We start from the raw sequence: 25,417 nt of genomic DNA, 5'->3' as shown, positions 1-25,417 counted from the left end.
ATGGGAGGAGAGGATTTCCAGCCCCCTGCTCCCTCCCCTTTTATAGTCACCTTCCACAACACGCAGGGAATGCGTGGGAAACTGTGGTTTCGGTGTGTTACACATGACAGCTAGAGACTGAGTGTGAACGAATGTCACCTTTTTTGTCTTCCTGGTGCTACCTCATTGGAGGGGGGATGCTGTTTCATGTTTAGCGGGTTGGCGACAGGAATGGATGAAGGCAGCAAGTATGAATATGTACATGTGTATATTTGTATGTATCATAAAAACCTCCAACAGCCAGGATTGAACACGGTACCCCTGTGCAACAGGGTTCGATCCTGGCTGTTGGAGGTTTGTATGTTCTTTGAAAGTGCATGTTCATATGCTTGTTCATATGTATGTACGTGTGCGTATGTGGGTGGTTTGGCCATTCCTCGTTTGTTTCCTTGCACCACCTCGTTGATGAGGGAAACAGCGATTAAGTATAATAAAGGAATACATAAGTATTATTATTATTTATTATACTTAGTCGTCATCTCCCGCATTATCGAGGACTGAGCCTTTGAGGGAATATCCTCACTGGCCCTTCTCTGTTCCTTCTTTTGGAAAATCAAAAAAGAGAGGGGAGGATTTCCAGCCCCCCACTCCCTTCCCTTTTAGTCGCCTTCTACAACACGGAGGGAATACAAGAGAAGTATTCTTTCTCCCCTATCCCCAGGGATGTGTATATATATATGTATTTTATTATACTTTGTCGCTGTCTCCCGCGTTAGCGAAGTAGCGCAAGGAAAAAGACGAAAGAATGGTCCAACCCATCCACATACACATGTATATACATACACACCCACACATATACATTCCTATACATTTCAACATATACATACATATTCATACTTGCTGCCTTCATCCATATATATATGGAGGTTGTTGGCTGCTGTGTACAAATAGCAGAAGAAAAAAGCCAATATTAATGAACTCAGTTAAAATTTAGGTACCCAGTTTGCTAAATTAATTTGAAAGGTGGTGCTCATATGCATTTCATCCATTCCCATTTAAATGGGAAAGAAAAAGATTAAAGATCTGTATTTCTAAAATTTGGAGGACTGCTCATCCTCCTCTAAGGTACAGGCTGGGGTCTTTGTTTGTGGATGTAAGAATGGTCTGGGAATATCTTTTGCATAAAGGCAGGGCTTTGTGTGAAATTGAGAGCTAAGGAAGGGAAGCAGTGTTATTGGAGGAGGTATTATGAAAATGAATGAAAGAGTGGAAGGAAAGTAACCCCCAAACTAATGGTAAAAATGACAGTGGATTATGAGAGGTGGGTGATTATGAGTGCTTATGTACCTGGAAACAAGGACTAAGGAAGAGAAATGAGTGTGTTTTAGAGAAGCAGATCATCAGCAGTTTTGATGCTAGGGATCAAGTATTGTTGATAGGTGATTTGAATGCAAGAGTGGGCAGTGTGGCAGTTGATGGTATGATTAGGGAACAGGAAGAGGAAAATGAATTGGAGATGAGAGAATGTAGTGGCTTGAACATGCAGGAGGGTATAGAGCATGCATGGGACTTGAAGTGATTTGGTATATAGGGGATGAGATGCTTTCAGTGGACTAACAGGGCATACAAAGTAGTTTTGTGAAACAGTGGAAATGTCTTGTGTGACCTGGTTGTGGATAGGGGGATGTGTTTTTGGTGCATTAGGAGCTAGAGAGTGGATGTGAGTGAATGAGGCAATCTCTTTGTCTGTTCTTGCCACTACCTTGTTAATGTGGGGAAGTGGTGAAAAAAATTCAAGATAGAGCTATGATGTTAGGGAGTATTATTTATTTATTCATTACCTCAGGACCTCTTTCTAAGGAGTATAGTGTTAACCAGGATTTCTTTCCAAAGGCTCCTGATAACCAAGGCAATGCTACTTCATCAGGCAGGGTAACGTGGACTTTTAAGTTAGCAGTTCTTTTGATAAAACTGTACTCCCAATGATACAGCCTCACAAATGGTAACTTTTCACTCATAATGTCACCATATGCAAGTGGAGGCCGGTAGCACGTGGGGTAGTATTAATTATTTAAGGTTGAATTGAACATATAGGATGGAGGAGGAACTGTTGTGTTTGTGAATGTCCTTATATTTCTGCTTTTTTATTTTTACACATTGGCATATGTTTGAGATACTGTATATGTAAATCTTATGTTCCTTTTCTATAAAAGGATTAACAGAAGATTCCCTTTTACTACAGGTACTTGAACTACTTTGCCTGTAAGGCAAGCCCCACAGAGCACATTCTGGACCTGTGGGAGGCACGCCATAGGGAGCCTAATGCCCTCACCGACCTCCTCAATGTCCTCAGGGTCATGGGGCGACCAGATGCTGCACACGTACTTGAAAGTCATGCTGGTGCCTGGATATGAATGTGTACCAAATGGAAATATGACGTGCCTAATTTGGATCTGCCATACCTCCTAAACAAGTTGCACTCTCTTTTGGGCGAGTCTGTGAATGTATAATGTGCTTCTTTTTGTAAATTTTCGTTGTGTGCAGTTTACAGGATGTAGAAGCTTTCCAAGTAACAACTCCCAAGATGGAAAAAATTCCAAGTTTATTTTCTAAAGGAAGCTCTCTCTCCCAGGAAATTAATTTGACAAGGAAATGAGTGTGGTTGTTGCAGGAGCCAATTTCCAATCTCTGTCATAAGATGTGTAATGATGGTGAACTATAGTTGTGTTTGGAACTGTGCCTGAAATATATCACAGTGTGAAATGCTATATGTTTAAACTCATGACACCAATGTCTTGTTACTCTGACTTGCATAAGTAAAAGACAGTGTTAATGGATTAGGATTGCCATCTTTGTCAATGAAAAATTTTGCTCTCTTGCCTCTTTACAGTTCATAAGAAGCTTCGAGAGAGTCAAATGGATATGAAATTGTTGAGTGCAATATATTAAACAGTCTCGCAGTGCATTGGAGTGAGTGTTGCAGTGGTCAAGACCACGTGCCATAGTCTGTAGGACAATCACCAAAAAAGTTATAACTTCAGAAAAGCATGATAGTTGATGATACCACGAGCTTTCTGATGTGTGTAGATTAGACAGTGACAACCATGTAGCAGCTACACTTTACATGTACTGAGTGTTCAGACAGTTCGTCCATGTTTGTTTAGAGTATCATGCCTGATAGATGTTACCTCTCCTAAGATATTATTAGCTATATGCCACAGGTGCATGCCCAGTGAGACAGACCCTTGAAGTCTGCATTGTTACGACCTTCTTGGTTTTGTAAATAGAAATTCAGCTCTGAAATGGAATAAGAGATCTGGTTTATAGTACGATTTTGTCATGAAAGATGTTGTATAGTTTATTTATTTACAATTGTGTGATATTGCCATAAACTGTAGCATAAGAGACCTTACGAATGTACTGGAATCGACATTCTGATGTGTCAGCACAAGTCCATGTAGACTGTGACAGTTAAGTTCTGCAAGTCAGGAGCCTGCAGTTACAACTTGTGATTAAAGTGCTTGGTACACTATAAGACACAAAAGAGTAAATCCCAGTACAGGTTTGAAATCCAAGTGCATTAACCACAGACTTCCTCCTTGAGAGGCTTCTTGGAGAGGCAAGAGTTGATGAGGGAGATACATGAATGTAGTGTTTTTTATCATTATTAATATCATTTATGGTATAGACCAACTTCATTTGCAATGTCTAGTCTTTGTGAAAACTATAGGTATGATTACATTGGAAGAGATGAATCATTTATCCCTCATCATCACATGCTTACAAGCAGCACTTGGACGTGAACACAGACCACAACCATGGCTGATGTAGTCAAACTCCATGACTCCTCCAAGGATGGAGTGTTATCTTTAAGGATGATCATACCAAAAGGATATTGAACACCTTCTTCTTGCTTTGAAGGATTTGCAGGACAGGTGGATGAACTGTGAACTGTGTGGATGTATATTCTTGTGTGGCAGTATGGTAGTGTCAAATCCCCATCACATAAGCTCGCTTCTGCTGGTACGAGAACCAGTGCTACTGAACTTAGATCATCACACACTAGAAAAGTATGTGATACCAGCAACTTGTTGAGTAGCACTTGTGTTTGGTACAGTTGGTATAAGAGCACCAACAGTGATATTGTCATTTTCTGTGGTAGTTGAGGCAGTTCTGACCCCAGAGGCACCTCGTTATGGGAGGCACCACAGCCCTCATACGCCTTCGCATCGTCCTCACTCACTCGCTCTGAAATATATACTGCTCTATAGTCATTTGCTAGTATCTTGAGGATCCAGTATAGTAAATAGAGAAAATATGATTACTGTGCATGAGGTAAGAAGTGTTATATCACAATAATGTAAGAATGATACTGCTTGTATGTACCGGTAGATGTTAAGGTCAGGGCTGGGGAGAGTGACAGGGCCATGTGGACGGCATGTATGTGGTGGACGGTGTCATCCCACCGTCCAGCTATGCAGCAGCCCACTATGCACACAGCTGTACATTGCTTCCTGTTTTGTACATTATGTATTAGATATGAGCAGTTTCTCAGGATACCTGTTAAAAGTATCATACTATGTCAGCAGTGTTTGAGGAGTAATTAGAATATAATTTATGTCAACAGCTTGGTCTTAATTTCAGTTTTGTTTTGATTGTGTCCTAAGATATGGCACTGGGTACTGAAAAAAAGTAAACTAGTAGCTCTCATAGTGTTCCTATTAATATTTTATGAGCACTGTTAAGTATTGTTATTTCTAAATTATATTTTGCTCTGGGTACCAAAGATCTTTCCTTTATAACTGCCATTGGTCGTCTGGTGCAAAGGTTATTCTGCGGTCACAAGTGAGTGATGTACCTGTTAACATGTTTTGGGTTAATCTCAAGTAGCAGATGTTTGTGTTCATTAAGACTGACCAGTCAGGAATGTTGAAGATTTGATCCAATGATCAATTAGCTGCCTTATTACCAGAATGTACAGGAAAGCCTCTTTGCATGTTGAGAGCAAGATGGTCTTCCTAGTTTCTTTCAAGATAAAAAAAATCTTTACCAAAAAATATTACACTTGATGGCAACACATTTGATACAGTCATAAAGGTTTCCATGTTGTTTATATGAATTTTCTATGTACAGAGTTAGAAATGAGCTTTTTTGTAAATAGTCTTCCTTGGAGTCTCAGAGAATAACTTGAAATATTATCATCACTCATTAGAAATCACCTGGTTGTAGTAGTTATGCCACCCGATGTTCCTCATTTAATTGGACACAAAATCCTATTCAGAATACACATTACACTCCGCTCACCACACAAACTAAATGATATAATTTGTAGATTTCTTCAGTAGTTTCTTAGTTTCATCATCCCCCATGTGGCCGGAGTGTACTGTGGTGCCCCTTATCCCATGTTGGTGCTTCCACTGCTACCTGCGCCGTTCTTCCGTGAGACTCCAGTGGAGAAAGAAGCCATATATTCAGAGACAATAAAGGCGATTTTGATGTACTTAAGTCTTTTTTTTCCTTGAATAGCTTTATATATATACTCATGTGCAGGTAAATCACTATAGAACATGTGATTCAAGAATATGCAGGTAGCTAAATAGCCACAGGGGAAATAATACTCAAAAATCCAAATGATAATTCACCCCTTCATGTTATACTAATCCCAGAACCTTTCTAAAGGTTTTTGCAGGGAAATGTAGACTTCCTGGGAATGAGGTCTTTGATGAGACTGCCAAAGGTGACTCTTCCTCTGCAGTGTAACCTCAAGTAGGTGGAGTCTGGAAACACTTATCCCTAGCTTCAATACATTATAAATGACAGCTAGAATGAATGTGAACAAATATGTGCTGCTTTTCATTTGTGCCTAACAGTGCCTTGCTAATGTAGGAAAAGCAATACCATTTTGTGAATTCTAACTCTAGAAGCTCTATTCTTTTCACTTTATCACATAATAACTTACAGTCTAACTGTTTACCCTTCCTAATATATATACTGTATTTTATTATTTATTTATTATACTTTGTCGCTGTCTCCCGCGTTTGCGAGGTAGCGCAAGGAAACAGACGAAAGAAATGCCCCCCCCCCCCAATACACATGTATATACATACGTCCACACACGCAAATATACATACCTACACAGCTTTCCATGGTTTACCCCAGACGCTTCACATGCCCTGCTTCAATCCACTGACAGCACGTCAACCCCGGTATACCACATCGCTCCAATTCACTCCATTCCTTGCCCTCCTTTCACCCTCCTGTACTGTATTTATAAATCTAAAATCTCAGCCTATAGTGTCAAGCATCTGTATTATTTCCATTAAAGTAGAATTAGGCATAAGCGACTCCAATGTCAGGCCTAGCTTGCATGAATGAACCTTTGTGAAAATGCCATGACAGTTTTGAGCTCTATATATAGTAGTATAGTTAGCTCCCAAGTGGTCAACTTCCAAGCCACACACCCACAGTGGCTGGTTCACTTACTGGACGATGGATACAACATTAAAGCTATATTATTTAAAGCTTGTGGTTTCTCTGGATATTTTGAGCACACTAGTTATCCATACATCATTCTATTGTGAACATGGTTATTATTCAACATTATATATGGATAATCATCCATTAGTTCTAACTTACTTTCCAAAAAGACCTCTTCACATTTGTTAGAGTGAGGGTGGGATGGCAGCTGTCTCTGTAGATTTTTTGTAGGCTTTTCATAACTTCCCAACTCCCAAAGAACACACAAATTAACTCTTTCTTTTTCTTTCAAACTATTCGCCATTTCCCGCATTAGCAAGGTGGTGTTAAGAACAGAGGACTGGGCCTCTGAGGGAATATCCTCACCTGGCCCCTTTCTCTGTTCCTTCTTTTGGAAAATTAAAAAAACAAAAAAAACAAGAGGGGAGGATTTCCAGCCCCCCGCTCCCTCCCCTTTTAGTCGCCTTCTACGACACGCAGGGAATACGTGGGAAGTATTCTTTCTTCCCTATCAGCCACAAACTTGAAACATCCCTTAACAAGACGGTTATAAAAAACACAAAAAATCCATGATGACACAGCTGCTGTCCCACCCTCACTCCAACAGAGAATTGTGTGGATAACCAAGTTCATGATAGGACATCTGGACACTTAGGGTGCTCACAATATCCTAATAAACCACACACTAAAAAATATAGCTTTAATGGTGTACCTATAGTACACGGAGTGAGCCAGCCAGTGTGGGTGTCTGGTTTCGAAGCTGGCCTTGAGGAACTAATTATACCGCTGCACCTGGATCTTGAAATTGTCAAGACATTCTTAAAAAGGTTCATTCCTACCTGCTGGGCCTTACACTGGAATGGCTTATAACTAATTCTACATTAATGCTAATAATACAAATGCTATACTCTGTACTTTGATATTAGAAAATGTATTACAATCTATCTATCAATCTATAACTCTGACGCCTGATCCCTTTGGGAACTCCCTTACAGGGGTGGCCATGGCTAAGTCTTAATAACTGTTGAACTTCAGTGCCACTTCTTAGCCTTTAGTGCCTCATCCTTGACAGGCAACTCTAGCATAGTTTTTTGAGAGGCTCCTACATAATGTTCCAACCAACTACTTCTACCCAATGGGTCAAACCTAATATTTCTGCCTAGTGTTACAACCTACAAATTTTTCTAATGCTCCCAGCTAATGCTCCTACCTACTACTTCTACCTAATGTTTCTACCTAAACTTCCTGTTAAATGTTCTTACCTACTGCTTCTTCCATTTGCCAACAGGCACGGCTAGCATGAAGCGCTCACCGTAGTAAAATCCAGATTGCAAAGAATGAGTTGTGTGAGTTGAGAAGTGCTTAAAAGTGTTATTTGTGACGAGGAGAGATTGTATGTTTGTGGACAGAATACCGAGAGTCCACATGTGAGTGAGGCAGAAAGAAAAGATAGCTACTAAAACCAGAGATAGGTGTTACTGGACTCCACCTGCTTGGGGTTATAATACAAGTGAAAAGTCACATTTGGTAAGGCTGTATCAGTGACAGTACAATCTCGTCAAAGACCTCACACCAAGGGAGTATACACATCCATGCAACTAACTGGAAGTAGTGCAACTGTGGCCTACAAGAGCCTTTAGAAAGGTCCTGAGTTACACCAGGACTCTTCGATAGAAATTAGCTCTGGGGTAAATTATGAATGAAAAAAATAAATACACCAGAAGCTATCCACAGTCAAGCCCCGCAGGCTATTTCATGATGTAACCCACCATTCAATATGTCTGGTTTCAGCTCATCAACAGCATGTTACCCTTCACATACCACAGCAATTCAATTCATTTAATCAATGCAGGCCTCTCCCCCAACTGTATGTTCTAGTCCTCAATAGCCCCAATGCCTCCTTTTAAGTATACATATCTTAATTCTGATTATTTATGTATATACTCATGTATATCTTTCACCATCACCCTAAATGGTTTCTGGTCAACCGCTTAATGTGGTTGAGTGGCCCTGAAAGTGTGGGAGGCACAAGAGCGGCATCATGATGGAGATGCAAGTGGCAGTTACTCAGGTTCCTGCTATTTGTGCAACAGAGTCACATACCTTGAGCCTTCCAACAACTTCATATGGTGACAGGTTCTTGTGAAGTTGCTTGCTACAATCTTTCTCTGGAAATATGAAAGGTATGGTGATTTGCATATTCTAGGGCAAGTTCACTCAGCACAACAAAAAATACAATAAAAGGTACACAATGGTTATTAGCCTGCTTTTCTATCTATATATATATCTCAATGCCTGTTCCCTTCAGGAACTCCCATCATGAGGGTGGCCACAGCAAAAGTCTCCATTTACCCCTATCCTTACATGCCTCCCTCATATACACACTTCCATGCATTCTACCCCTATTTCTCTCCATTCAGTATTCTTCCACTCTACTCCAAATGTCACATGTGGTCTCATACTATCATACATTCCTTATAGACTCATCTTGCATTCTTTCCACATGCCCAAACTACATTAAAGTATTACATTTCACCCACTCTACCACTCCACAATTCATTCTCTTTGCATTCCCTACCATGACAAATCTCTCATATACCCCCTCATTACTTTCTTCATTCCTTATAAAGGAACCACGTGCTCATCTCGAATAACCTATTTCCACAGCCAAGATGCTTGACCTCTGTGAATCATCCCTATATCCACACAAGCAACTAGCTCTCTGGAGCAAACACCAAAGAAATACCTAGAGAAGGGGGAAAGTGAACCAACATTGCAGCAAAGGGCAAGAGGGTCAAGTTTGGAATTTAGCCTGGGAGAGTTTATACATCGAACCGCTTTCGACACAACTCTGTCAAGTAAGTAAGGATGCAGAGTTAGATGTGAAAGCAGTACTCTATACAAGGACGAAACAATCCTTTGTATATACAGGGCAACCGCTCAGTAAAAAAGAAGTTTCGGCATCTTAACAGAGTATTCATTTTCTTAGAGGCTGACTAGGCTATCTCCCATAATGTGGAATTTCTGAGAAAAAATGGATGTTACAGTCATACCAAGTATGTTCATTGAGTCAAGAGGTGGAATTAAAGAACTGTCAAAAGGACAGACAAAACTGTCGGGAGTTTTCGAAAGAGAAATGGGTAGAAACTATGATCTTGTGTCCATTTCTGAGTTTACAGTGAAAGCTGTGTCCAGGCGAGATGCAAATAAAGTTAATGCAGAAGGAGCAGAATTGAAGGATGTGGGTCAATGCAGTGTTGAATGGTCAGCGTTTGAGGGCATTTGGATGTCTGTGCAAAAGCTGAAATCTTTGAGAAAAAGTGAAGGGGATGGGAAAGAACCTTGAGGGACACTCTTGTTGATGGAAAAAAATGGGGAGGCTGATCCATCAACGGAGGGAAACTTAAAGATGAGATCCCGATGCCATACCCAGTCAAAAACTTTGAATATGTTAAGGGCAACTAAACATGACTCCCCAAAATCCTTTAGGGATGATGACCAGACATTAGTAAGATAGGAGAGAATATCACCAGATCTTGCCTTGTGGAAGCCATACTGGTGATCAGAGCATAGATTGTGAGTTTCAAGGTGTTTAAGGATATGGGATTTAAGGAGAGATTCAAACACTGGAAATGGTAAAGGTCAAAGCAATAGGATGATAGTGTGAGGGATCAATGGTCACCCTTCTTAGGGGTGGGATGTATCAACGCAAGCTCCATGAAGAAGGAAAAGTTTTGTTTTTCAAACAGAAACGGAACAGATCAGCAAGCACAGGTGCAAGTTCAGAGACACACTTTCAGTACACGGGGATGGATGCCATCAAGACCATCAGCCTTGCTTCAGTCCAGAGAGAGAGAAATGCTTTTCAGAGTCTCAAAAGATGTTATGGGGAGGGGCATAGGATTAGTAAAAGGAGCATCAGGGGGTAAGCCATCAAAGGTGGAGTTAGAGGAGAAATGGGAACCAAAGAGAGTTGCTTTGTCTACAAGAGAGACATCTATAGTACCACCAGAAGAGAAAAGTGAGGGCAAAGTAGAATGACAGAAGTAGTTGGACATGCCCTTAGCTAAAGACCAGAAAAACCTATCAGTGGATGATGAGGAGGGGTTATCAACTTCCTCTGAATAAAGGAACACTTTATCTGACGGATAACATGCTTACACTGATTACAGGCAGAGAAAAAAAGCTGAATGAGAGTCAGAAGGAGAGTTTCCAACCTGATATGCTTGATCCCTTTTATAAGCTATTTTCTGGGACAATTGACACTTCTTCACTTATTGCTCCACCACCTTGGTTTCAACTAGGAAAAAGATCTTCAAATGCATTGGCAAATATTTTTCCTCTACTCCTCTGAAGGTTTTACTGAATATACGAACAAAGTGCACAGGAACGCACACCTTCATGTATATATGTATATATATATAATTACTTATTTATTTTTATTTATTTTGCTTTGTCGCTGTCTCCCACATTAGCGAGGTAGCGCAAGGAAACAGACGAAAGAATGGCCCAACCCACCCACATACACATGTACATACATACACATCCACACACAGCACATATACATACCTATACATCTCAATGTATACATATATATACACACACAGACATACATATATACACATGTACATACTTCATACTGTCTGCCTTTATTTCATTCCCATCGCCACCCCGCCACACATGGAATAACAACACCCTCCCCCTTCATGTGTGCGAGGTAGCGCTAGGAAAAGACAACAAAGGCCTCATTCGTTCACACTCAGTCTCTAGCTGTCATGTAATAATGCACCGAAACCACAGCTCCCTTTCCACATCCAGGCCTCACAGAACTTTCCATAGTTTACCCCAGACGCTTCACATGCCCTGATTCAATCCATTGACAGCACGTCGACCCCGGTATACCACATTGTTCCAATTCACTCTATTCCTTGCACACCTTTCACCCTCCTGCATGTTCAGGCCCCTATCACTTAAAATCTTTTTCACTCCATCTTTCCACCTCCAATTTGGTTTCCCACTTCTCCTCGTTCCCTCCACCTCTGACACATATATCCTCTTGGTCAATCTTTCCTCACTCATTCTCTCCATGTGACCAAACCATTTCAAAACACCCTCTTCTGCTCTCTCAACCACACTCTTTTCATTACCACACATCTCTCTTACCCCATTATTACTTACTCGATCAAACCACCTCACACCACATATTGTCCTCAAGCATCTCATTTCCAGCACATCCACCCTCCTGCGCACAACTCTATCCATAGCCCACGCCTCGCAACCATACAACATTGTTGGAACCACTATTCCTTCAAGCATACCCATTTTTGCTTTCCGAGATAATGTTCTCGACTTCCACACATTCTTCAAGGCTCCCAGAATTTTCACTGCCTCCCCCACCCTATGATTCACTTCCGCTTCCATGGTTCCATCCGCTGCCAAATTCACTCCCAGATATCTAAAACACTTCACTTCCTCCAGTTTTTCTCCATTCAAACTTACCTCCCAATTTACTTGACCCTCAACCCTGCTGTACCTAATAACCTTACTCTTATTCACATTTACTCTCAACTTTCTTCTTTCACACACTTTACCAAACTCAGTCACCAGCTTCTGCAGTTTCTCACATGAATCAGCCACCAGCACTATATAATCAGCGAACAACAACTGACTCACTTCCCAAGCTCTCTCATCCACAACAGACTGCATACTTGCCCCTCTTTCCAAAACTCTTGCATTCACCTCCCTAACAACCCCATCCATAAACAAATTAAACAACCATGGAGACATCATACACCCCTGCCGCAAACCTACATTCACTGAGAACCAATCACTTTCCTCTCTTCCTACACGTACACATGCCTTACATCCTCGATAAAAACTTTTCACTGCTTCTAACAACTTGCCTCCCACACCATATATTCTTAATACCTTCCACAGAGCATCTCTATCAACTCTATCATATGCCTTCTCCAGATCCATAAATGCTACATACAAATCCACTTGCTTTTCTAAGCATTTCTCACATTCTTCAAAGCAAACACCTGATCCACACATCCTCAACCAATTCTGAAACCACACTGCTCTTCCCCAATTTGATGCTCTGTACATGCCTTCACCCTCTCAATCAATACCCTCCCATATAATTTACCAGGAATACTCAACAAACTTATACCTCTGTAATTTGAGCACTCACTCTTTTCCCCTTTGCCTTTGTACAATGGCACTATGCACGCATTCCGCCAATCCTCAGACACCTCACCATGAATCATACATACATTAAATCATATATATATATATATATATATATATATATATATATATATATATATATATATATATATATATATATATATATATATGTGTGTGATCGGGGCCTGAACATGCAGGAGGGTGAAAGGAGGGCAAGGAATAGAGTGAATTGGAGCGATGTGGTATACCGGGGTTGACGTGCTGTCAGTGGATTGAATCAAGGCATGTGAAGCGTCTGGGGTAAACCATGGAAAGCTGTGTAGGTATGTATATTTGCGTGTGTGGACGTATGTATATACATGTGTATGGGGGGGGGGGGGTTGGGCCATTTCTTTCGTCTGTTTCCTTGCGCTACCTCGCAAACGCGGGAGACAGCGACAAAGTATAATAATAATAATAATAATATATATGTGTGTTATCCCTGGGGATAGGGGATTAAGAATACTTCCCACGTATTCCCTGCGTGTCGTAGAAGGCGACTAAAAGGGGAGGGAGCGGGGGGCTGGAAATCCTCCCCTCTCATTTTTTTTTTTTTAATTTTCCAAAAGAAGGAACAGAGGGGGCCAGGTGAGGATATTCTGAAAAAGGCCCAGTCCTCTGTTCTTAACGCTACCTCGCTAACGCGGGAAATGGCGAATAGTTTGAAAAAAAAAAAAAAAAAAAAAATATATGTGTGTGTGTGTGTGTGTGTGTGTGTGTGGATCAGTTGTTTGCTCTGAAGAATATATGAGAGAAATACTTTTAAAATCAGATGGATTTGTATGAAGCATTTATGGATCTTGAGAAGGCATATGATAGGGGTGATAGAGATGCTGTGCGGAAGGTATTAAGAGTACATGGTTTGAGAGGCAAGTTGCTAAAAGCAGTGAAAAGGTTTTACTAAGAATGTAAGGCATGTGTATGAGTGGGAAGAGAGGAAAATGGTTCCCAGTGAATGTTGGTTTGTGGCAGGGGTGTGTGATGTCTCCATGGTTGTTTAATTTGTTAATGGATGTGGTGGTTAGGGAGGTTAATGAAAGAGTTTTGGAGAGAGGGGCAAGTATGCATTCTGTTGTGGATGAGAGGGCTTAGGAAGTGAGTGAGCTGTTATTTGTTGATGATACAGAGCTGGTGGCTGATTTGGGTGAGAAACTGCAGAAGCTGGTGACTGAGTTTGGTAAAGTGTGTGAAAGAAGAATGCTGAGAGTAAATGTGAATAAGAGCAAGGTTATTAGGTTCAGTTAGGGTGAGGGACAAGTCCATTGGGAGGTAAGTTTGAATGGATAAAAACTGGAGGAAGTGATGTTTTAGATATCTGGGAGTGGATTTGGCAGTGGATGGAACCATGGAAGTGGAAGTGAGTCACTGGATAGGGGAGGGGGGGAAGGTTTTGGGAGCGTTGAAGAATGTGTGGAAGGCGAGAATGTTATCTCGGAGCAAAAATGTTTATGTGTGAAGGAATAGTGGTTTCAACAATGTTATATGGTTGTGAGGCATGGGTTACAGATCAGGTTGTACGGAGGAGGGTGGATGTGTTGGAAAAGAAATGTTTGAGGACAATATGTGGTGTGAGGTGTTTTGATCGGATAAGTAATGAAAGGGTAAGAGAGATGTGTGTTAATAAAAAGTGTGGTTGAGAGAGCAGAAGAGGGTGTACTGAAATGGTTTGGTCGCATGGAGAGAATGAGCGAGGAAAGATTGACAAAGAGGATATATGTGTCAGAGGTAGAGGGAACGAGAAGTGGGAGAGCTTTGTGGGGCCTGGATGTGGAAAGGGAGCTGTGGTTTTGGTGCATTACACATGATAGCTAGAGACTGCCTTTTCATAGCACTACCTCGTGCGCACATGGGGAAGGGGGTGCTATTTCATGTGTGGCAGGGTGGCGATGGGAATGGATGAAGGCAGCAAGTATGAAAATGTACTGGTGTATATATGTATATGTTTGTGTATGTATATGTATGTATACGTTGAAATGTATAAGTATGTATATGTGCGTGTGTGGGCGTTTATGTATACACGTGTATGTGGGTGGGTTGGGCCATTCTTTCGTCTGTTTCCTTGCACTACCTCACTGATGCAGGAGACAGCGACTAAGTATAAATAAATAAGTAAATACTGCGTCCTAGCTTTGTCTCTTCGATGTATATCAACTGACTGTTATAATTCTCTCTTGTGTCTCCCCTGATGATGTGATTATTACACGAAAGTGCACTTGGGAACTTTTCGTGTTTCATTTTCCCCATGGACTCATAGGAATATCTTGATCACGCGCAAAATTGTGATCCTTTCCAATATATATATATATATATATATATATATATATATATATATATATATATATATATATATAATTTTTTTTTTAACTATTCGCCATTTCCCGCGTTAGCGAGGTAGCGTTAAGAACAGAGGACTGGGCCTTTTTTGGAATATCCGCACCTGGCCCACTCTGTTCCTTCTTTTGAAATTAAAAAAAAAAAACGAGAGGGGAGGATTTCCAGCCCCCCTCTCTCCCATTTAATCGCCTTCTACGACACGCAGGGAATACGGGGGAAGTATTCTTAATCCCCTATCCCCAGGGATAATATATATATATATATATATATATATATATATAATATATATTCTTTCACCCCTATCCCCAGGGATAATATATATATATATATATATATATATATATATATATATATATATATATATATATATATACACACACATACCCACACATACACATACATACGCACATATACACACACACACACACACATAAATATACATACATATGAGAAATGTAAGAAACAATTTAGAAAACTGAAACTTCTAGCTTGAAATGAAATGAAAAAATGAATGTCACATAATGGTATATGTGTCGGAGGTGGAGGGAACGAGGAGAAGAGGGAGACCAAATTGGAGGTGGAAAGATGGAGTGAAAAAGATTTTGTGTGATCGGGGCCTGAACATGCAGGAGGGTGAAAGGAGGGCAAGGAATAGAGTGAATTGGAGCGATGTGGTATACCGGGGTTGACGTGCTGTCAGTGGATTGAATCAAGGCATGTGAAGCGTCTGGGGTAAACCATGGAAAGCTGTGTAGGTATGTATATTTGCGTGTGTGGACGTATGTATATACATGTGTATGGGGGTGGGTTGGGCCATTTCTTTCGTCTGTTTCCTTGCGCTACCTCGCGAACGCGGGAGACAGCGACAAAAAAAAAAAAAATAAAAATAATAATATATATATATATATATATATATATATATATATATATATATATATACTGCTTATACTCTGAGTATTAACATAAAATATTTTCAAAAAGTTCTTTTGGAGGGAGATGAATCTGTTCCACAAAGGTTGCATTTTTTGATCCAGTTGCATCATCTGGGTTGGGTAAAGGTTTCTGAAACAATGGCCTTTTAAAGACAGTTAAATGTATAAATCATAATCATGAACTAATTCCAGTCCGTCTGAGTAAGAAACGAGCTGAAGATTTGAAACCCAAACTCCATACACTGTTATGAGCAGTAACAATGTTCTAATGTCTATTAAAACTGATGACTTTGTCCTAACGTGAGGTTTGATTTACAAAATATAATTCCATGTTCTTTGTCTCAAAATCAAAATATATTTAGCTTCGTCGTTCATGTTACTTTATAAAAAAAATTCGGGAAAGACTTCCTCGCACTTGAAATTCCCCACTCCCAAAAGTGAAACACCTCGTTGGCCATGTTGAAGAAATTCATCATTGTAGTGGGGTGAGGCAGGACACCGACAGCCTCTTATCTAGTTACCATTCTAGTTTTACTTTCCGATCGATTTGTACAACTGTTCGCCATTATATCTAATTACAGGAAGGGAATCCGACACCCGCTCCCCCCACTACTGATGCAATTAAAAATCAGACGGAGGCAAGCCAGAGCTGGTCCTGGTCTGGCTTCACCCTGGGGCGTCTTGTGGGGGTGCGAAGACCAGAAGGGAAGAAACGGGGGGGACCAGCTACTGCAGATGGTTGATGGTGATTGGTGAGAGGGATTAGGAGCGACTGGATCGAAACTGAGTCCCGGGGTGCTGAAGCCGGCACGGCGGGTGATACGACTGCTCTGATTACTGAGAAAATTCCTTTTTATCACGCTTAATCTACCGTCTCAGAGAACTATATATCATACTGTGACGCAAATTTATTATAGCTTGTTAAATGTGAAGGTAAATATATAAAACCTCATTCGTTCAGAACACATTTTGATCCTTTAAGAGGAACAATGACAATAAATCGTGACTCAGGATCGTACAGTCATGTCGTGCTTTAGGATCGTACCGTTGTCCTCAACGTGTTACATCGTACTCAAAGATAGATCACATCGTCGTGCTCAACGATAGTAGTAGCGTGGTTCTCAAGGATCGCACCGTTGTGCTAAAGGCCGTACCGTCGTACTCTGGGTGAAAACCGCGGAAGGCCGTCTTACTACCTAGGTCGGACTTGAAATGATGACAAAACTGAAAGTAACGATGATTTAACTAATATTTACAATATCCGCCGACTTTTCGCACAAAATTTCCCAAGTAACAATTCTTAACCCAGAGGGAATTCGTTTTACAGAGGATGAAACACCAAGACTGACATCTGACTCGTTTACTGGTGAAAGCTACTTTCTTCATAGATTCATGATTCACAACACCTAACAATAACACTAATGGCAACATGATGGAGAGCCAGGCAGAGTTTTGTTGCCTAAATTTTCAAGTGAACTGCAGAAGAGGAATATATTTGAACATGGCTAAGATCTAAAATTTTCTAATAATAACAACAATAATAATAATAATAATAATAATAATAATAATAATACATAATAATGATTAACACTATTTTATATGGATATTCAACGAATATTTTCATCATGAAGAAAAGGCATAAAACATCACAATTCCCTGCTTCTAGCAGCCTTCTTGCTACACCATATATTCTTAAGTCCTTCTACAAAGCATATACATATAATCCTATTATATGCTTTCTCCAGATCCATAAACGCCACATACAAATACATTTGTTTCACCAAGTATTCCTCACATTCTTAACACAAACACCTGATCCACACAACCTCTACCAATTCTGAAGAAACACCGCTCCTCCCCAGTTTGATGCTTCTGTACATGCCTTCACGCTCTCAATCACTATTTCCCCATACAACTTATCATGTACATTCAACAAACTTATATCTCTGTAGTCTGAACATTTACCTTTATCCCCTTTGTCGTAAAACAATGGCATTAAATATGCATGCCACCAATCCTCAGGCACCTCACCATGATCCATACATACGCTGAAAATCTCAAATATATATATATATATATATATATATATATATATATATATATATATATATATATATATATATATATATATATCAACAACACAGTCGCCCCCTTTCGTAAGAAATCTAACTGCAATACCATCCACTCCAGCCGCATTGCCATATTTTATCTTACGTAAGGCTTTCGCCACCTCTTCTCTTTTCACCAAACCACTCCATGTCATTCTCTTCACATACCACCCCGACCCAAATACCCACGTCTGCCACCCTGTCGCCCTTCATCACTACTTGTCACCAATTCCCGTTTTGTCCCCTTTCCCGATGTTCCTGTTTTCTTGTTTTTCACATACTATTAACCTCCTTCCGAATCATATTCTCCCTAACTTTACTGATAAGCTCTCACCCCAACTCCCATTTGCCCTCTTTATCAATCCTTGCCCCTTCCTTTTGACCTTTTGTCGCTTTCTCTTATATATCCTCCTTTCATATATACTCTTTCCCTATAAGTACCGCCCAAATGCCTCCTTTCTTTTCTTTCACTGGCAACTTTACCTCATACCACCACTCGCTATACTTTATAATCAGCCCACCTTCCAAATTTCGCATACCAAATGCATCTTTCGCTATTTTAAACACTTTCAATTAATCAGGGCATAAATTTGTAGAGGGCCAAGAAGAGACCTACAAAATGTACCAGACCAGCTAGGATCGTTAATTCAAAAGGCCGGCGGCGGGTTGCAGCCTCGAACAGTCTGACTGAACAGAGGAACAGTACAACAGCTTGATTCCACGCCGAACTATGCAGGTAGAAAACCTCCGGAACTACTGTAAGACATACGTAAGGTGCTACTTAGTGTGGCTCTGCAACACGGTTAACAACGTACAGACCGAGTCTTTGCCATCACCCTGGCCTGAGACGTGTATGAAAAACTAGTAAACACCAATGACAAACACTCCCGTACAGGAGGAACCCCCTGCGTGGTAACCTTCCAGTCGATCTTGGTAACCTGACACCCATGACGGAGGACAGCCAACCTCGGAAGCATCCTGCTGAAAATTACCTTTTATGATTACATAAGAACCCAGGAGGAGCCAGCAGGCGCCTCCCACCACAGCTGCAACACCCTCCACAACAATAGCCTCCATTCTCCCGCGGCGAATTATTCCATTCCTGGGAATCACTTCTCGTGCTTCAAGGAGCATAAATGTCTGAATCTATCAGGGCTAGTCGCTACCTCGGAACGTACATTAACGTCCGCGTCAAGTTTACAGTGGCGGCGTTGGTGAGGCAGGGGCTGTGGACCGGCGATAGGGTTTCGTCCACCACATTATGTATGTAAATGGCACCAATACAGGTACTCCTGCGTTGGTGCCCATATGACTAAACACACCGAGAGGTAGTGTAGGGGGTGCTCGAGCTGTGTCCTGCACCGTAACCGGAACACATGGACGAAAACAATCTGCAATTTCACAACCGTATGACCGTCTGGTATGATTATTTTGCCTTTGACCAGATTCCTAGAGGCGACTCAGGGAAAGGATTACACCATCATACACCCAAGGTTAGCACGGTGGTTCTCAGGGGACGAAGCATTACACCCACATCACACATTCTGATGACCCACAGGTATACGAAATAGGACGCTATCAATAAGTGAATGCCGCAAGCTTGAATTATCTAGAAATGTTTATCCTAGGTGAACTCAGATATGGAAAACAGGCTGTTGAATACACATCTCGTTCAGCAGTGAAGTATCAGAATCACATTCACGACTTCTGTAAATGTGTTTTTGAAATCCCAGAAGAATGTACATTTTAAGACAAGATGAATGGCCCACTCCATCAACACACGGAGTTTGGCGGTGTATAAATTGCTTATGGACTATATAGCCGCAGATAAAAGTCTTTAGTGGATAGTAAACCGATGCAATAAACAGTTTATGGGAGAACCATTAAACCCACCTACGTGGCGCGCGCACACACGCACACACACACATGCTGGCCATCGAAATTTAGAAAATGTTGAAGGAGCATCAATACGACAGACTGATAATCAACGAAAGAGGGAGATAGTTTAAGTGTTCCACATGCTACAAAGCAGACAGCGAAAAAGTATGAGATTGAAGAAAGTGTAACACGTCCAAGATGTGATACACAGTAACGGGAAGTAGCAAACATGATGATAAAGAAGAAAATCTTTAAAGGCTTCAAGTTGTAAACTATAACATGAATAAACAAAAATAAAAATCTGCTGCGTTTAAGGTGAAACTGCGGTTTCTAAATTTAACTGTAAAAATAAGACGATATATCTATAAAAGCGTATGCTACACGCTACACACTGTTATACTACCACGTTTAACCGGTCCTGAAAAAGACTATTTCTACGTCAAGTGTATTGCATAAATACAGCGGAAGTTTTCTCTTGCAGTTAGACAAGACTACCAAGATAATTAATTAGCGTCCCTCGCTTTGCTAGCCTGCGGGATTTAGGTCCCCAATTTAATCAAAATCAATATCAACAAAAAGTGCACCATGGCTTTATGCCCCTGGTCCATCCCATACTGATGAGTGGATGATACATAATTTTCGAAACTATCATGTGATGTCTAAATGCTACCCCTTCGCAGTCTACCTGGCTTAATGGATGACAGTAAACCGTATTTTGTAAGACCCTCATCAACTCAGTAATTTCAAAGAAAACCGACTAATCCTCTTCGAATAAGTTGCACATATAAAAACCATTTAAATCTAAATTAAAAGTAATTTTGTAGAAGCGTTGCACTTCACATTAGCTGGTGTCCCTTTTCCAGTAAGTTCTGCTTCAAGCTGATGAGTCTTGTGTCCCCTAGGCTTCTGCAACCTGAGTTTTATTAACTAATAATCAAACATCGCAAGGGGCACCCTGAACGCTGTATAACTGACATCAACATTCATAAAAAAAATATTTCCTATTTCAACTTTTATCAATTATTTACTTTTCTATGAACGAATCCCAACAGAAAGACAGTAAGACAGGCAATTACATAAGAGCAACCTGCAGAGGTCAGATACGAATAACAAATCTACAAAGGCCAGAGCGCTTATTCCTTTTGTACATGATATTGCTTAGGGGTTGGTGTAAGCAAGTTGGATACAAGCTGCTGCGTGGCAGACGGCCCTCTCATCACTTGGCTAACACCTAGGTAACCTTCAAAAATCTTTATAAACCCCTCACCCCTCAAACAATCTTCAGACACTGAGCCGATTTTTTGAGTTTCTGCAGCAACCACTTATCACTTCCTATGAGTAGAACACAAGAATTTGGCCTAAAATGTACTGCATGAACCACAAAACCTTAAACTGAGGTTCAGTTCTGCAACAGGAAGGAGATATAAGATTGTAGGGTTTCAGTTATTCAGCTACATACCATTTTTCTGCCCACTTTGCCAGTTGTAGCCTAACTCCACCGCCTTCTTCTTAACCAGCCCACATTCTCTTGACAGAGGTCTCTGATGGGAGAGGATGACACTCAGTATGAGAAACATTATTTAAGTATCAGACAGGTTGTGTAAACCGGGTACTAGATATTTAAGGCTTATCTGCATGAAGCATATGTATCAGCAAGAGCAAAATCCTTGGATTAAACAAGCTTACTTTGAAGGTGCACAGGTAATTACTGCCATAGATATTTAACTATAACACTAAAGGATTTTAAAACTGGGGAATGCTGCCTAAAAATAAGTTGATGGATGTGATCAAATACCACAAACTAAATTAATTCAGCCATTCATCAGAACTTTCTAGTAACATATTTCAAAGCATATAATCATGTACAATAATATAATTGCAAGAATTTTTTTCTGGTTAAAATGAATGTTCATTTGAAATGCATTTTCTTACCAGCTCTCTCTTGCATTAGAAAACATTGAGAAATAAGCAGATAAGAGGCTATATGGGAAATGTGTAGCCAACTAGTTTTTAAAACAAGAAAAGATTGTTAGAACTGGAGGAAATTAATCAACTAATCTGCGAGCTAAACAGAAGTCAATTTTTTCTATTTTTGTTTTGTGGATTAAGCAGTAAATAACTAACGAACTCAGGCTAGCTACCTAGCCTAGCAAATCAAGATAATAGTTTTGCTATTCAACTAACTAGTAAACGAATTTTAAATTTTTGCGATCGAACTAACTGGACACAAAGTGTTACACAATTTCTTGAGCAGCCCATATTGCACATAGGTTCTATTACTAACCATGGTACCGATGACGAACTAATATATCAGATGGTGGTAGACGAACTTGTAGTGTTATCATGTTATGTTCTGCTTTTATGGAATCGTCGTCGCCAATGGAAAGAGTGACTTACAGAGTGAAATTTTCCTTTCTCAATCTTAAAACGATCTTTCGATATTAGATAACTTGATGGTGGTATAGTTATTCGGGAGGAGAAAATTTGAGTGCAGATACTAAGTAAAATAGCGATATAAAACACAAGTTAATCTGCCTATTTTAAGGCAATGTCTTGTGAGTTCTACTATTGGTGAAAATTTCGTTATCAAAAACTCGGACTCAACAATGAATAACAGCCTTCATCGAAAATGCATCAATAATGGAAATTTGACACTGTTATATCCTCGACACTTTTTGTTGTTATTGTTCTTGTTGTAGTACATAGCAAATACAGCTTTATAAATCCTATTCGTTTACTAGTTGCTAGACTTGGACGTGTGTAAAGAATGCAATCAATACATTCCACTATTAATTCTTAGGGATTTTACCCCCCACCTTTCCTTTCCTAAAATGCCCTGCCCACTTTATGAGAACTTAAAATTGATTTATCAAGAGGTGCTACAGCTAAAAGCCCACGGTATATCAAACCTAGACACTGTAAGGAACCCCAAAGTACCAATTCCTTCATATTCTTTCATCTAGAAAAACAAGCGTCAGTAATCAGAAAATCTCATCTACCTTGATAAGAATGAAAGAACGTGAACAAAAAAAAATCACACACCTTTTCGAGTGTATTTTCGTCTCCTTCCTTTTTCCTCTTCCGTGCTCCTGAAGGAACAGCTCCTCTTGGATGCCATGATTCGTAATCCCAAAGTTCTTGACTCCAGCGAGAAGTTCGACATCACGTACATCTACAATCCGCAGTTCACTAATCACATATTCTGCCCCCTAGACCGTGCCTAATGTGCTTAGCCGATAAACCGACATGGCCTGTGTAAAGTTCATATGGTTATAGAACTGTCAATGCACTGGGGTGTGTATCATACGACATAATAGCACTATTATCAGAGCTTACATAAAATTCATTTATATTACACCCTGTTTATCAGATACCACACATTGGACAGTAGAGATATAGTTAAACAATCCTCATCTTACCGACTGTGATAGAAATAAAAAAAAAAATGAAGAAAAATGGTTTTCGACATGACCCGCTGGTCCTCGTGTTTACATGTAGTTGCAACAGTTACCACCAGATGGACACATGGGTACTTAGCGCGGGCGTTTCAAATCTCGATAGGAGGGATAGACTAATAAAGTATATCCTTTCTTGTGAAACTGAATGAGCTGATTAGCCTCTATTACTTCCCTCATTTAGGTTAGGACTGCAAGGGGACTCTCTAAAGCTCATGGGGCAAAAAGTGACCGTGTAAGTCTGCTTATAGTTAGAGCCGACCCTGACATGGTTCAACAAAATTCCTAAGTTCCTTCCTTTATCTTTCTTTTTTTTTTTAACTGTTAGGGAAGCATAGATATACGAGACCGCACTTCAGTCGACAACAGGAATCTGTCTGTAAGGAAAAGTTGACCATGCACCTATAGCTTCGATTCGAGAACACCGTAACAAAGGCCACATGTATTGACTCGCTCGGTTCCAGAATAACGTTAATCCGCCATACCACATTAATTCGCTGCCACTACTTTTCTTTTAATTTACTGACGAATTTTTGACGAACGGGAGAAAATTGTGAAAAAAAAAACTGAGGCAGCTGTATTCATATATTCACATGTAAACTCCAAAATACATTGGAGCAAATTTGCATTTCCGGTTGATTGATATGTCGTCACATTACATGCAGCAGGATGAAAATTATATATATATATATATATATATATATATATATATATATATATATATATATATATATATATTCCCTGGGGATAGGGGAGAAAGAATACTTCCCACGTATTCCCTGCGTGTCGAAGGCGACTAAAAGGGAAGGGAGCGGGGGGCTGGAAATCCTCCCCTCTCGTTTTTTTTTTTTTTTTTTTTAATTTTCCAAAAGAAGGAACAGAGAAGAGGGCCAGGTGAGGATATTCCCTCAAAGGCCCAGTCCTCTGTTCTTAACGCTACCTCGCTATCGCGGGAAATAGCGAATAGTATAAAAAAAAAAAAAAAATATACATATATATATATATATATATATATATATATATATATATATATATATATATATATATATATATATATATGAAACAATTAGGAAGATTGTCCATAACTGCTGGAATAATGATAAAAAAAAATAATTTGCTTTTAAACTGAAATACGAAATGTGGCGTATAGTAGTTCCAAGTAAACACTGCCATATTGTCAGTCATACAGTATAATGCACAACAATGTGTCGGTTCTCTTTCATAAATCAGATATTTGTCCGTAATAATTGTTCACACATGTTCACTAAAATTTCCTACTCTGTTCTTACATGCTTTGTCCTTGCTATATCTCTACTTCTCACTTAGCTTATTTTCTTGAAAACCAGATGAATATTCTCAAAAGAGCACAATGTAATTATTGACAACTACAAGATTATTATGACTGGAAGAAGCGTATTAAAGATTTTTTTTCTGAACTCACGCATGTGAGAAACAGGACGTTTTCATAAAGGCACAACACACCTCACCATTATGTAGCAAGTGGCCATTTATGGATCGTTTCTACTAAAATCTCTTATTTCAATATTTCGGGTAACATTTACACTTACTCAGGAGCCTTGATAACTAAAATCTTGAAGCAAAGTGACGACCGCGTGTAAAATGATCAAAGGAAATAAATTCACAAACTTTTCTAGCAGATATTGCAATGGGTTCCTGGCTACCAGATATTTGCATAGCGATTACATCGGCTTCCCAAGTTTCGGCAATCATCAGGCAAATCTTTATCATCTACGGAAACAATATAAAAACTGATTGTCTACACAACCGATTCTTTCAATGGTAATTGTCTATCTAGCAACATCATTGACAATATTTCGACTTATAGCATATATTTTGTACAAGAAAAGTGTGAAAATATCGAAAATCGAAATTACTGAAGGAGGGAATTTGAGTCTTTTCGTTATATATATATATATATATATATATATATATATATATATATATATATATATATATATATATATATATATAAAAGTGAAGTGTTTTAGATAACTGGGAGTGGATC

The 25,417-nt window shown here is 39.8% G+C and overlaps 1 protein-coding gene and 1 long non-coding RNA gene across 4 annotated transcripts in view; one reads left to right on the top strand and one right to left on the bottom strand.

The window, feature by feature from the left end:
* The window catches only part of unc-5, a 568,549-nt gene extending 563,070 nt beyond the window's left edge, over nt 1-5,479 (top strand). For both annotated transcript variants that reach the window (XM_071695362.1, XM_071695363.1), the window contains one exon: nt 2,222-5,479. In XM_071695362.1, the coding sequence (XP_071551463.1) occupies nt 2,222-2,393 (172 nt within the window). In that variant the 3' untranslated portion in view covers nt 2,394-5,479. The remainder of the gene's footprint in view (nt 1-2,221) is intronic.
* Nucleotides 3,321-23,853, bottom strand: LOC139766559 (uncharacterized). Of its 2 annotated transcripts, XR_011716922.1 has the most exons (5): nt 23,356-23,849; nt 22,979-23,187; nt 21,396-21,477; nt 8,560-8,624; nt 3,321-4,227 (listed from the first exon to the last, which is right to left on the bottom strand). It is a non-coding gene; the product is annotated as an uncharacterized lncRNA (long non-coding RNA). The 2 variants fall into 2 exon arrangements; XR_011716921.1 differs by having other exon boundaries at nt 22,979-23,853.
* Between the last annotated feature and the right edge of the window lie 1,564 nt (nt 23,854-25,417).

This window comes from Panulirus ornatus, chromosome 58, assembly GCF_036320965.1.
Source record: "Panulirus ornatus isolate Po-2019 chromosome 58, ASM3632096v1, whole genome shotgun sequence".
Lineage (NCBI taxonomy): Eukaryota > Metazoa > Arthropoda > Malacostraca > Decapoda > Palinuridae > Panulirus > Panulirus ornatus.
Note: the sequence above shows the minus strand (reverse complement) of the source record. Positions and strands in the feature narration are given on the sequence as shown.